The sequence below is a fragment of the Periplaneta americana genome, chromosome 7 (genome assembly GCF_040183065.1).
Source record: "Periplaneta americana isolate PAMFEO1 chromosome 7, P.americana_PAMFEO1_priV1, whole genome shotgun sequence".
Lineage (NCBI taxonomy): Eukaryota > Metazoa > Arthropoda > Insecta > Blattodea > Blattidae > Periplaneta > Periplaneta americana.
Genome location: NC_091123.1, coordinates 144,636,504 through 144,650,861, shown reverse-complemented (window position 1 = coordinate 144,650,861; position 14,358 = coordinate 144,636,504). Strand labels below are relative to the sequence as shown.

Below are 14,358 nucleotides of genomic sequence, written 5' to 3'. Positions count from 1 at the left end.
AAACGCTGGCCTGTAGTAATCACACGTTGGGGGAAATATTATAAGTTATATAGTTACGTATATTGTCGTTCTTAAATAATTATATAATTTGTACTTTACAAATTATGTACGAACGCTACTATGTTGAATCTGAATATTCAGATGATGAGGAAATGGAGTTATATGAACATATTTTGTTAATGAAAAGAAATAGTAGGCCTAAAATTAAAGTCAGAAATATCTGAAAATCACATTGTATATCACGAAGATAAGGGCGAGTTTCGGTCACTGATTTCGATTTGGTTTTGAGGCCCAAAGCATTACTACTTGTAACTGGTGAGCAGTGATATGTTTGATATTTTCTTCCACATATTCCATAACAGATTACTTGAGATTTTATAGAAATTAGTAATGAATATGAAATTCTTCTAAATTAATGGTCTTTAGCTATATGGACTATATAAATTAGCAATATATTTGAACGGTGGATTTGCAAAAGGACTTAAGTCTCTAGAAGTAGTTTTGAGAAAATTAAAGAAAACTGTTTCTGGCCTCGCTGAACCATATGTTGTTACAATATAATTTTTTTATATGTAAGAGAAATAGTTTTAGTATAAAAATTCATACTTTTGTATTCTTCTTCAGATCGTAAAAAATTATCTTCAGGACTTAAGTTGTTCTGCAAATTAACTTCAATCCTGCATCATAATTATTAGGTTACTGACACATAAAGATGTTTAACTAAATATATTTATACCAAAATCATAAAATAACCTTATTGCAATTGTTGAACAACATTATTTTGAACAATTTGTTAATCACAAGACCGCAGACCTCTGATGGAGAAAAGTTTGATATTGAAGAATGTTTCTGAGCACTTATTGCCATTAAGAATTTGATTAGTGTGTTGTTCTTGTTTTGTCCCGGACAACTGTCGCAAAACAACCACAGTTCTTTAATGTACTGGATGGGACACAGTTATTAAAGTAGTGTGCAGGAGAAAATTACATACGTCATTAAGACTTCTCTTGGCCTGCCCCTCATGATAGACACAAAAAGACATTTCACTAGTTTTCATGTTGTGCACATGACTGGGACGGTAAGCTGGCGATAGTAGTATATAATGTAAGTACATTTGACAGGAGACAGAGCAGGTCCAACGGCCTAATCCGAAGAGCATTTGATGATGATGATGATGATGATGATGATTATTATTATTATTATTATTATTATTATTATTATTATTATTATTATTATATCCACGAGCAGGCTTAAGATAAGGTATGTAATTTCTAAATAAGTTATTGATTGTTGTCAGCTTGCCGTTGATGATAATACATCAATATTATTTGTGCGAGATCGTGCGTATTTGCTTGGTTTCCGCACAAAACCAATCCGCGGAAAGTCTAAAATTCCATATTCAGTATTCCCAACCTAACACACATAACAATTTCCCTCTTCCTACCGCTTAAGTGACATATTGATTTTACTGCTTTTTGGCTTTTAACATATTATTTTTAGAGACGTTCAATATAGTAATAATTATAAATTGGAAACTTACCACTGCAATTTCACCTAAATTGCACTCTTAATTATTGTTTTTAAATATTTGCAAAAATTAAGTAAACTCTACAACTTCACTAAAGTTACTGCATTCGTGATGCAAGTAACATTAAAGAAGCCGTGAAAACATCAACAAGATTCCAGACTCATCATAGACTGGGGGCAAAAAAGACAGACATATATCACGGCCTGCTGGAGTATAGTAAACACAGAAAACATTTTAAAGTAACAATGTTGAAGATAGATATTTTTGTTTTGCAAGTTTGCCGTCATTGAACAGAAACCAAGATGGAGATTTCATTGCAACTAATTAGAAATTCCTCTTTCAGGTATGTAATAAACTATCTTCGCACAAAATAATGTACGATACACGAGCGGTATGTTTTCTTTCAATTCTCGGAATAAAAAAGCTCAACTACGTTTCGCTTTTTCAACTTTTCCTCGAACATGAAAACTTCAACATACCGCTCTTGTAACGCATATTACTATTTCCTTGCTTACTTTATAGAGTACTCGTATACTCGTATTAAAACAATTTTATTTTGTGAGGGGGATAGAAGTTATCCCTGGCAGGTATGTTGATATGAATTTATGAAGGAGGATAACTTTCCAACGAGGGGGGGGAATCCCCCCAACCCCCCATTAATTCGCAGCCTGGACACACATGTTGCAGATCTCGCTTGTTAGGCCTACCTCTGTGCATGGAAGAGATTGATTGAGTCTGTGTGCTTGCCACCCCATTCCTGCATTTGTACGTGTCAGTACTTACGAACCGGATGCGAGTCGATTACGTTACGAAGCCGATGAGCACACAATGCCTCTGCAGTGGCTGTCCTTCCCGCCCATCACCATCTGAGGTGAATTACTAACGCTAGCACTTCTCAGAATCTCAGTAATAAGAAGAACAGGGCTTAGTAAGCGGGAGATTCACAGGTTACCCATTGCCTGCCATTGAACAGTGTTGTTTGGGTTTGTTCTCTGCCAGAGACCTCAGCAAGGTTGATTAAAGAGATCATCACAGCCGCCATTATTATGATCGCTGTCATCATTCATCACAACTAATACACCACCATCGATCTCTAATATGGCTATTGAAATATTACAGATTATAAACCATTTTGCTTATCTCCGTTTGGAAACTTTATTTACGTTCTTCTGCAAGTGAGTAAAGTTGAAAAGTCTATAAAATGGAACATTATGAACATACACTTTGCCTTTTTTCAAAGTGTATTCAGATATGGACTTATTTTGTGAGGAAATTCTAGTGATATTACAGACATTTTATTAATTCAAAAGAAAGTTATTAGAATACTGACAGCTTCCAAAAGTAGAACACACTGTAGACCTCTGTTCATACAGGCAGGTATTCAGACCGTTATAAATCTGTACATATATGATGTTCTAGTGTTTATGAAAGAACATTTGCAAGATTTTAATATGAGAAGTGAGGTACACAATCATACAACGAGGAATAGACAATTATTAGATTATCCACTTTGTAGACTTAGTGTGACAAAAAATACTATAAATTGATTGGAATCAAATTATTTAATAAGCTCCCTATAAACATTCAACTTCTTCCTGTTCAAATTTATAAAACAAAATTGTACAGTTGGTTAATTAAAAACCCACTTTACTCAATAAATGAGTTCTTTAAAATTGACATACATTTTTAAACAATGCAGTTTTAAAAGTTTTAAATGTTATGGTTGTTGTTTCTTAATTTTTTTAATAATGAGATTTTAAATGAAACCTAGAGGGAAATCAATTTACATTTAAATTTCAATGTATTAATGAACAGAGCAAATTGCACTACCTTATGTTGCATTTTTAAAGTTTATTATTAGCCTCTGTTTGTAGTATTCTTAATTAGTTATGAAACATATGACAATTGGTACTTGATACTGTCAGAAAGAACGGATGGATTTCAAACTATCGATACGCAGCGAGGGGAGGGATAGAGTGAGGGGGACCACGACTGTTGGGTCAGCCAGAGAATGCAGTTTCAGTTGAGAACATGGTGTTGGTCTGGTGTACAACGTGCTTTCATCGCAGAGACATTTTTGAAAAATGAAGAGTCTGTGATCGCCACTCAGGACTCATTTCGACATCGGACGTCACGCTAGGATTCCAACTCGGAATACAATTTTGCGGTGGGTGGCTTCATTTCGTACCACAGGTTCAACATTAAAGAAGAAATCACCAGGACGAACACGGAGCGCGTGTACTCCTGCAAATGTGGAGACAGACAGTAGGTTGTCCGGCCACCTCAACGATCAGCCCGCAAACAAGCTATTGCACTGAGATTGTCCGAGGTTACGGTAAGATCTCGCGCCCTGCGAGTTCTTTCTTTGGGACCATTTGAAGGCGTAAGTAACCACATACACTGGATGAACTGAAGACGGCGATTCGTGAAGAAATTGCGGCAATCCCACGAACTATGACTGTGAAAGTTACGGCGAACTTCAGAAAACGCCTCGATGCCTGTATCGAAAGCCAAGGACATCATATGGATGGTGTTGTATACCATAAATAAACTGCATGTATTGGTGAATCTGTTGATAACAATACATTTTTGATTTGATGAATCCTTACAATTTTCTTGCCCTGTGAAATCCATCCGTTCTTTCTGACGCACCCTTTATTATGTAATTTGATAAATATCTACATTGTTTTTATAATTAAATTTTTATTTTGTATATCTATTAAATGTATTACAGTAAGATTGTAACATTTGACAATGTCTATAGTGAAGTTTTTCATTCAATGACAATAAAGATTATTATTATTATTATTATTATTATTATTATTATTATTATTATTAATTCAGAGATGGCGCTATTCTTGTGTACAGTGACGTCGCCAGGATCAGAGCAAAGGGGGTGCGAATGGAGTGCGAGATTTAAAAATGGGGTGCGAGCTGTAAAAATGTGGTACATAAAAATCCAAAATGTTCTCTCATGCACTTGCGCGCATACTATACATCTGTTTCTTATTATTATTATTATTATTATTATTATTATTATTATTATTATTATTATTATTATTATTATTATTATTATTCATCACATCCATAACGATACACTAAGGGACGTAGTTTTTTCATATCCAAGAATTTGTTTGTTTGTTTTTGTTCTTCAAAATAACTTATGCCTAGTATTTTGTTAATAAATTGTCCTTTGGGGTGCGGAAAGGGGTGCTCCGATTTTTATGGGGTGCTTGCGCACCCTTTCGCACCCCCCCTAGCGACGTCCCTGCTTGTGTATCTGTAAATGTTACCAAGAAAACAAGGCAAAGAACTTCGATGAAATGGGGTGAAATTTAGAAACCTTCTCACTATTCGTGAGCTGCCACAAGGGACAAAGAGTAGACCTACTTGAGCATATAAATGTTTACTAGTTAATTTACAGTTTTACATTGCGAAAAAGCGATTTAGCTACCAGGTCTCGACTTTGGAAAAACAATTATTCCTCCCACTATTACGGCATTATGGCCAAAGGGAATATTGTTACGGAAAAGCAAATTTTTCACAGCAAAATACACAATTTATTTCTTTCGAAAAGAGGAGAAAAACTTGTAAAAAAATTTCCAATTGAGGATGAAGTTTACAAGCACGCAGAAGTAGTAGATTTTTCACATAGAAAAAGTGTTTCATATTCATCTCTTGAATATTTTATACAAAGATTCCCAAATGTGGTTAATGAAGGCGAACATGACGGACTTGAAGAGAAATTTGCAGCTTACCATTGCGATACTTATCTTTAATGCATTATAAATGGATTTAGAATAGATGCAAATTGGGCCAAAATTGCAGACCTCAATAATAAAAGTGGGCAAGTAAAATATAAAACATTTAGGGCCATATTCATAGACATTCTTAGCGCGGGCTTCCGGTGGATGATCAGCGAACTAACGTTTTTCGTATTCATAAACCTGTGTTAGCGATATGGTATAATATGAATCCTGTACAAGTAATCAGTCGATAGCCGGGGCTAGTTTAGCACGCTCGTAGCGCGGGCTAGCGAAATGTCTATGCATAGCACCCTAAGTGTGGTTGTGTTTGCAGTACTAACTAGTGCCTCACAGTGACTCATACGGAAAGTGTTATGAGTAACAAACTGATTTCTAGGTGCTAAAAAAGAATGATTTAGAAATTTATAACATCCCATTTAGGAATTATAGGAGTTTATATACAATTAACAATTAATAATGTTTAATAATTTTAGTAAACATTCCATTTAGGTGGAATTTATGTACAGAGAACTGGTGCTGACAATGAGTGCTACTGAATTGAAGACTCAAATGCTATCAGTAAAAGAGATTGATTGCTGATTGGTCAATTTCATTTCGCATAACGGAGGTGCATTGACGCGGAAACTATTTTGTGAGTTCTCGCCTAACCTCAACAACCTACCACCCCTTTTATGCTAGGATGGACTTTTCCAAACAAACTTCGGTTCCAGGTACTAAAATTATATAAAATGTTCTTCCCTCCCCTTCTAAGATCAGTGTGGAATGAACTTGTCAATGTCCATATTTAGGTGGTTCGGATGAAGACGGAACAAGCTGCAAGCATATTTTATGAAGTGATGAATAAACACTAAAAATATACATCTTGATTATACAACTTTTAACACTGTATCACTTCGGAATATGTATTAAATGACTTTCTTGTGTTAAATTTTATCGTACCTGGTTTACATGTTTCGACCTATTATGGGTCATCCTCAGAACTGGACTCTACCAATTACTTGAGCTGTTTCATTCCTTAATCAGAACCCTGAGTCCAGACCTGGGCTTCCTATTTCCTTTCATGGTTATGGCACGTGTTCCGTGTTTTTCCTTGTGCATAAGAACTGACTAAGCTGTGATGTAACTTATGATGGAGTACAGGTGACTTGTGGTAAGAAGTAATTCTCTATTCACATGCTGCTCGTAGACTACGAGATAATGTTACGACGATAAGATGTAGTAAGGTAGAATAGGAATGGAGTATAAATCGAAGTCCAAGGACGATCTGACAATCGCTGTCGCCGGAAATATTATTATTAATAGTTTTGTTGTTATTGTCGAGCACAGTGAAGCATTCTCGCTTTGTGTTCTGGAGGTCTGAGATTCGAACCTAGGGGCCAGCTATCTTGACTTGGGTTCTTCGTGATTTTTAAATTTTCTCTAAAGTAAAGTAATAGTGAAACAATGGGCTACTACCGTCTCCTTCCCAATTTCAATAAAACCTCATCATCAAGTCACGGATTGCCGAACAACTATTCAATTTAAATTGAGAATGAATAATTACTTACTTTTACATGGGATTGATTCTTGAGTGTTAGCTGATTTTTTTAGATTATTCTGTGTGTTTGTATAAAGTGTCATTTAGGCATATTGTAAAGCAGAATTAGGATATAAATTGTAATTACTTAATGTATGTATCATGGTTAGTCAATATTTCATTATACAGGGTGTTTCGGGGCTAGTGTTACAAACTTTCAGGGATGATGGGGAATGGCACACGTATCAATTTGAGATAAGGAACCTTGGTCCGGAAATGACTGAGTTGAAAGTTACAAGCAAAAATAGTTGTGTGGAAATGGAATAATTTTATTCCTCTGTACACCTTATTTAGGCTATGTGTATTTATCTGTACATCTTACACATACTGTAATCATCTGATGTTGTTTACGTTGTCTACGTACCGTATTCCATTCAGTGCGCTGTCTGAGGGATGGGGACAGGAAACTACACTAAAGCAATGCAGATAACGTAATGTGTAACGGACATGGTCGGTCCTGATATGCACGTCTGTAGACAGCAGTGTATGTGTACAAGTTGCAGTGTCCAGTCGATCAGTCCTAGTGAAATGGAGGAGTACACGAGAGCGGAATATGCAGATCCCCTGATTTTCGAATACGGATGAGCCAATTGGAAGAGTAGACAAGCTCATAAATTGTATCATGCAAGTACCCACGTAGGAGACATCCGGCCCATGCCATCTTTCCACGACTGTTTCAAAGGGCACGTGGTGCGAAATTACAATTCCATTTCCACACAACTATTTTTGCTTATAACTTTCGACTGTCATTTTTGGACCAGGGTTCCTTATCTCAAATTGATACATGTGCCCTTCCCCATCATCCCTGAAAGTTTGTAACACCAGTCCGGAAACACCCTGTATATATATTTATTTATTTGTTTATTACATAGGTCGCGGGTTCTATTCCCTATGGGATCATGAATTTTTCAGATTGACCTAATCATTTTGATGCGCTATGGCCCTACAGGCTCAAAAATGAGTACGCTACCAGGCAGTTGAGATTAAAAGTGGCAACCACATATCACTGACATCCCTACTGCTATTAGAGTCGATTTTCTGCAAGATGAGAGTACTAATCTCCCTCTACCCTATGAGGTTTCAAGCCCCACAATAAGTATAAATTTACTATTGAAAATATTCAGGTAACTGAGTACTCCACGTAAAGGTTAAAACATTAAAAAGTGACGGTGGATTCAAAGAATCCCTGTAATTGCATGAAACGTTTATGCTCTCGGTTGGCTGTTATTGTGATATTTAACTTTTAAGTAATTTGTTCCTCTTTATAAGGACTGTGACTATGATTAAAAGTTAAATACATGTAATGCAGTTTGTGTGCTGTTAATCCGGATCCGGTTTAACGGAAGTTCGGATTAACTGAAATAACCTAAAAGAACAATAGAAAGTGCATTAAAACTCCGTTTATAGGAACAAAACACGTTTACTACGGTGTATTTAAAGGGCATAGGCCTAAATACATTATTTTGCCTCTTACACTTTAAACCTTTGTTCGTTTAATCAATAATAATATTTGTATAGTTTAATTACTTTAATGCAAACTTGATGGATTTTCTTTATTTTTAATACTATAGGTGTAATATATCCTCTGATTGAGGTTCTGGCTGATTATGTACTGTACATCTATTATCAAGCAGTACATCTCATTTGACGATATGTATTAGAGGAAGAACAATTGTTTGTATGCATGTCTGACTAGTGTAATATGTAGCTAGTAGGTGATGTATGCAATGGAGGGGAAAGGAATTGGCCACCCTACCCCATTATCTCCTGGCCTAGTTGCCTCAGAAGTGGTGCCTTTTGGTAACAGGTATAATATTGTAACTTCATAGTTCTAAAGTATAAAAGTCTTGAAACAAGGTTCTTTAATTTTTACAAATTCATCTTCTTTTTTTGCCTGTCCGGATGAAGCGAAGTCCGGCGTATCGGGGTCCGGATTAACGAGGTTTTACTGTATTATTATTTTTAATGTATTTCTTTATTGAATATATGCCATATACCTATGCAAGTACGACTATTTACACTGAAATTACTGTCTTTCATCAGAATTGGTTTGTTAGAGAGTCGTTAGTATGCGTCTATAATGGAATAAGTAACAAATATGCAGCAATACAAACAAAAACGTAAGTACGTACATATATGCCATTAGCAAACATCATATCAATGCAAGAGTATGATCCTTTGCTAAGCAAGTGACGTGAGAATAGTGGGACATAACTTATTTGCCGTTGGGTAAGCAATTGATACCAGATGATGAAACTTCCGTAACATTTTACCCAATCGACCCTCGAGCATTAACGTTTCACTTTAGAAATTCAAGAATATTTTTACATTATCGAAACTACGTATAAACTGATCGATAAGAGAAACAGGACGTACGAAGAAACGTTGGATTGGACAGCTGTAGCTTACTGCCGGCAATATAGGATTTGTCTAAGGACTGAAATATTGTAATGATGATGATAACAATGATGATGATGATGATGATGATGATTATGTTAGTGCGAAAATGATATGTGTTTCTGTCATTACATACTCAGTGAACTAATATGGATTAATACGGAATAAGAACATGAAAGAAAGAAAGAAAGAAAAAAGGAAAGAAAGAAAGAAAAAGAAAGAAAAAAGAAAGAAAGGAGGAAAGAAGGAAAGAAAGGAAGGAAGAAAGAAAGAAAGAAAGAAGGAAAGAAAGAAAAAAGAAAGGAGGAAAGAAAGAAAGAAAGAAGGAAAGAAATAAAGAAAGAAGGAAAGAAAGAAAGAAGGAAAGAAAGAAAGAAGGAAGGAAAGAAAGAAAGAAAAAGAAAGAAAGGAGGAAAGAAAGAAAGAAGGAAAGAAGGAAGGAAAGAAGGAAAGAAAGAAAGAAAAAAAGAAAAGAAAGGAGGAAAGAAAGAAAGAAAAAAGAAAGATGAAAGATGAAAGAAAGAAAGAAAAAAGAAGGAAAGAAAGAAAGAAAGAAAGAAGGAAAGAAAGAAAGAAAGAAAGAAAGAAGGAAAGAAAGAAAGAAGGAAGGAAAGAAAGAAATAAAAAGAAAGAAAGGAGGAAAGAAATAAAGAAGTAAAGAAAGAAAAAAGAAAAGAAAGGAGGAAAGAAAGAAAGAAAGAAGGAAAGGAAGAAAGAAGAAAAAAAGAAGAAAGAAAAAAGAAAGAAGGAAAAAGAGAAAGAAAAAATAATTAACTTATATTAATGTTTTAGGTTCTGAACAAAGTGAGCTTTTCTCTTATTATTGTATTATTTACGTAATCTTAATATCATGCATGATTCCAAAAAGCGTAAACTCATCTGTTATTAAATAATTATGCAAGCAGGAGTGTGTAACACGTTTATTTTTTCCCGATTAATCTTCGTTAAATGTTGACGTCTCGTGGTGCTATGCATTCGGTTGCATTACAGTCCAAGTTCAACATTGGAATTACGATACGAACTTCCTAGCTGCCATTACAATAGAAACGAAAAATGTTCTTGAAAACAATATGGGTTTAATATTTTGTGCCACATAGGAGATACACTATTAGATTCAGAAACTAGTTGTTCACCTGATGATAGTAATAAATACTGTATAATATTTCAGATTTGCTCCAGTAACGTCTTGTGACGTAGAACGAATATATTCAGAGTACAAATATTGTGTTTTTTTTTTTTCCTGAACCTTAAAGAAGTATTTCTTTTGATAAAATGAAAATGTTCATGGATATTTGTTATAATGAAGCTAGAATCATAATTGTATACTTTGTATATAATTTTATATGTACGGGTAAATTAATTTAGATTGGGAATTACGGGCTTTATAATTACAAATTATTGTTTCTTTGTGTTATTTTCTTGTTCTAAGGCTGTGGGCGATTGGCGCACATGTTTGGTTACCATCCTCCTGTACATGTTAGTCGTTCTGCTTCATTGACACCGATAGACCCTCTATTAATTTTCACTCGGTAGAGATATAGTCCAAGCTCACGCAACTTAACAGTTTTGGTACCAAGTTCCTAGCTCTAATTATCATGTTACAAAAAAAAAACTGGAAAAACGAATGCGACTCACGATTGGTAATTTGAGAATCACTAGACTAGACCGATGTACAATGATTTAAACCCCAGCGATCTAACTGCACTCCATATTTTCTCGGGACACTTTCGTCTTATCTGTTGTATTTAATCGATTCACATCTCAAAGCGAGGATATGTTCGATCTTGCCAACTTTCACCGTAACATATTAAATTTGTATACTGCGTTATTAATCAGATGATTCGTACCTTACCAGCCATTTGAACTTGAAAACATATTAAGAAAAAAAAAAAAAATCCACCATATTCGGCCGGGCTTGAGAATGAATATAATGGCAAACATTTGACTAAGAGGATGACAACACAGTCACTTTCAAAAGATGCATTATACAGTAAATGTCATTGACCCCTCTTGAAGGCCAGCATCTAGTTACAATACCCCTACGAGGGCGGAGGGCGATGACACAAGAAATTCTCTGTCTTATTTTGTTAAACTTCTCAGAATTGAATGACATTAGAAAGAATTCATGTACTTTTTTTTGTCTTGTAAGTATGTAATTATTCAACTCGAAAAAAAATATATTATGTATCAGTAAAATAAAATTATCAATGTAGGCTTTCGGGGGAAATAATTTATTCAGAAAAATCCTTCTGGAAAGTGAAAGAGTTGGAAAATCTAGAAGAGAAAAAAATATTTTTGTCTTGTGGCTTTCACGGTGAATGTGATCAAACTTAGGCTATTGGGTATTCACTGTGTCTTGGGATTTGAAATTTGTAGAAATCAAGTTCCATGACAGAGTGAAATACCCAATGGCCTAATTTTACCTAACATTTGTTGTTATTGTTTGTTGTTGCTGCTGGTGACGATGATGACGATATTGCTTCCTATAAGTTGCGTTGACACTCTTCTTGATCATGTAGCTGAGAACTGAAGATTACTTGTTGATATATTTGCCTGAAATGTCATTAAAAAACTCTACCATATTTCTTAAACCTAGAGAAAGGTAGGAATACTGATGATGACTGGGAATAAGGTATAGTGAAAGGTTTTCATTTTTCAAATTATTATTACCATATAATAAAAAAATCAGTCTAATATATTGGTGACTATGCTTATAAAATAAATACAGGAACATAAAATACTGTAAATATTTCGGTGGGTATAACCGTTGTTAACATCTTAAACATCCACGAGAGAGAAAGAGAAAGTCACTTTTCAAAGCACTTCCTCGGACTTTGTCGTACATCAGCCTAACCAACAAGTACACACATGAAAAATGCTTTTACACACATAAGTTAGCATTAATTGAAATGTCTTAACTTTCTAGTGCAATTTTGGACGGATAATTATTTAAATAAATAAAATTAAGAAACAGCAAAAATGAAGTGAAGTAAAGCTTCATACATCACATTTGTTTAAAGGATGCAGTTACACTTAATCTGAATCTTCATTTTCTGTAGGTTGATGTATTAAATATCACATCAAAATTGAACAATAGCATAATCAAAGCTTAATTCTGTAAACCGAGCCTTGATAAACTATCATCTGTTTGAAAGTGAATTAGGTACATTATTAAACAATATGAATGTGTGTATATACGTAGCAGAGTCAATAACTTCATGGACAGGCAGACATATTGCACTGTTGCGTATTGCATTTCAGAACGCTGCGTGTAATGTCAACTATATAGATCTACTGTTCATCAACGATAAACGATGGGTTTACGCGTGTGGCTGTTCAGCAGAGATATTCGCAGGAATCATAAAGAGGTACAAGTACATCTAAAATAGAGGGAAATGAAAGAAAATGTGCTTAAGTTGCCACAACTAGCATCGTTATTCACTGAACTTAAATAGTCCATGAAATTATTGACTCTATCACATATTTTCTTTTACATTTCTTACATATTTTGTTTGAAATGAGGTAAGTATTTCGATTTCAGACTAAATATGCCCCTACTTATCACAAATGTACTTATGGAGTCCAAATACTTTAAAATAACTTAGGATCTTCTTCACCGCTCAGCAGAGTTTGCTGCCGGATATTTATTTAGGAACTTTCAACGAACAGATCACATCGGTGGAACTCTTTCACAATGCTACGAGTTCTGTAGCGAGGTTCAGACACCAGTTTTCGAGGTCCAAATTGGGAAGATTCACCACTTGAATGTTCCTCGTGTGCGATAACTGAATGTTGGTGGTTTTGCGGACGTATTTCTTGCTCGGCGTCCTCCTGGCCTCTTGACGACACGAACTGGCCGGCGTCGCCTCCTGCTGCTTCGGTTTCTGGTTGAGGCACACCTCGACGCCGTTCACTATCAGTTCACTTTGCACATTCACCTTTTTGGCTCGAGGCTGCGATTCCTGACGCCCGCTGGCGCCTGACGTCTTCATTCTCGTGACTTTACCTCCGTTGCCGGTGTACACAACTTGGCCGATGCCCTGGGTCGTCGCTCCGACCTCGATGAGACCATTGTTGCCGGTGTAGTAGATGTGCCCCAGGTTCTCGGCGACCTGCACGTGGCCCTTGTTGCCCGTGACGAGGATCTGACCTTCGTTTCTGGCGACGCTGACGAAGCAGCTGTTGCCGACCACTCTCAGCACCGCTGTGTTACGGGGTAGCTCCACCTTCTTGCCATTGCCCACGATCGTTTGCATGCTGACTAGCTCGCTCGACTGCCGACTCTCGTCTGATGCCGCTGCCTCCGTGCAATCGGCTAATATCATCGACCGAGGGCACCGTCTGGCACTGTCCCTGTGGTTCCCCGGCCCGGCCACACGCGACGCCGCTCGTTCGGCTGTATCGCCACGGAGATAGCGCGTGGAGGGGAGGCGATGAAAACAGGCTTCCTGGGAGGGAAGTCCCTGGTGTGGAATACTCCGTTAATACAGAAATTCTTTGCTTGATAAGGGACGTGTATATTTTGTGCGTGGCACCGTCTTCGCGAATTATAAACATCCCAGACCACATGTCACGTACGACGGGAGGAAACCTCGACCGCAAACTCTTCATGTCGTAAAGAAGATAAATGGAAGAGGAACACACAAACGTCAGATTTGATTAAATGACCTTAAAGTAACTTAAAAAATAATAAAAAACAGAATAGTACCGAATAAGCAATGCTCGTGTTCGAGCGCAATTCAAAACGTTTATTAATTACAAAATGAATAGAGAAATAAACCGGAAACTAAAATGAGAGCTACAGTTAAATATCTCATGTAATTATTAAGATAGGAATTAATCTACATAATTTTGTGCTAAATCAACTGAAAGAATTTATGAGAAAGAAACTATATAAATAAGGAATATATTATACCTATAGGTTTACAAGAGCGGTATGTTGACGTTTTCATGGTCGAGGAAAAGATTGAAAAAGCGAAACGTAGTTGAGCTTTTTTAATTTCCGAGAACATGAAAACAAACATACCGCTCGTGTATCGTACATTATTTTGTGCGAAGATCGTTTATTACATACCTGAAAGACAAATTTC

The 14,358-nt window shown here is 36.0% G+C and overlaps 1 protein-coding gene across 1 annotated transcript; it reads right to left on the bottom strand.

Annotated features, from left to right (window-relative positions):
- Window positions 1-11,942: 11,942 nt before the first annotated feature.
- pirk (poor Imd response upon knock-in) lies at window positions 11,943-13,727 on the bottom strand. The gene has a single exon (XM_069831431.1). The coding sequence runs from the start codon at window positions 13,591-13,593 to the stop codon at window positions 12,958-12,960; it is 636 nt and encodes a 211-aa protein (XP_069687532.1). The 5' UTR covers window positions 13,594-13,727; the 3' UTR covers window positions 11,943-12,957.
- Window positions 13,728-14,358: the final 631 nt, after the last annotated feature.

What these genes read in the sequence shown, in the direction of transcription:
- pirk (XM_069831431.1), bottom strand. Translation starts at nt 13,593, where the DNA reads ATGATATTAGCCGATTGCACGGAGGCAGCGGCATCAGACGAGAGTCGG.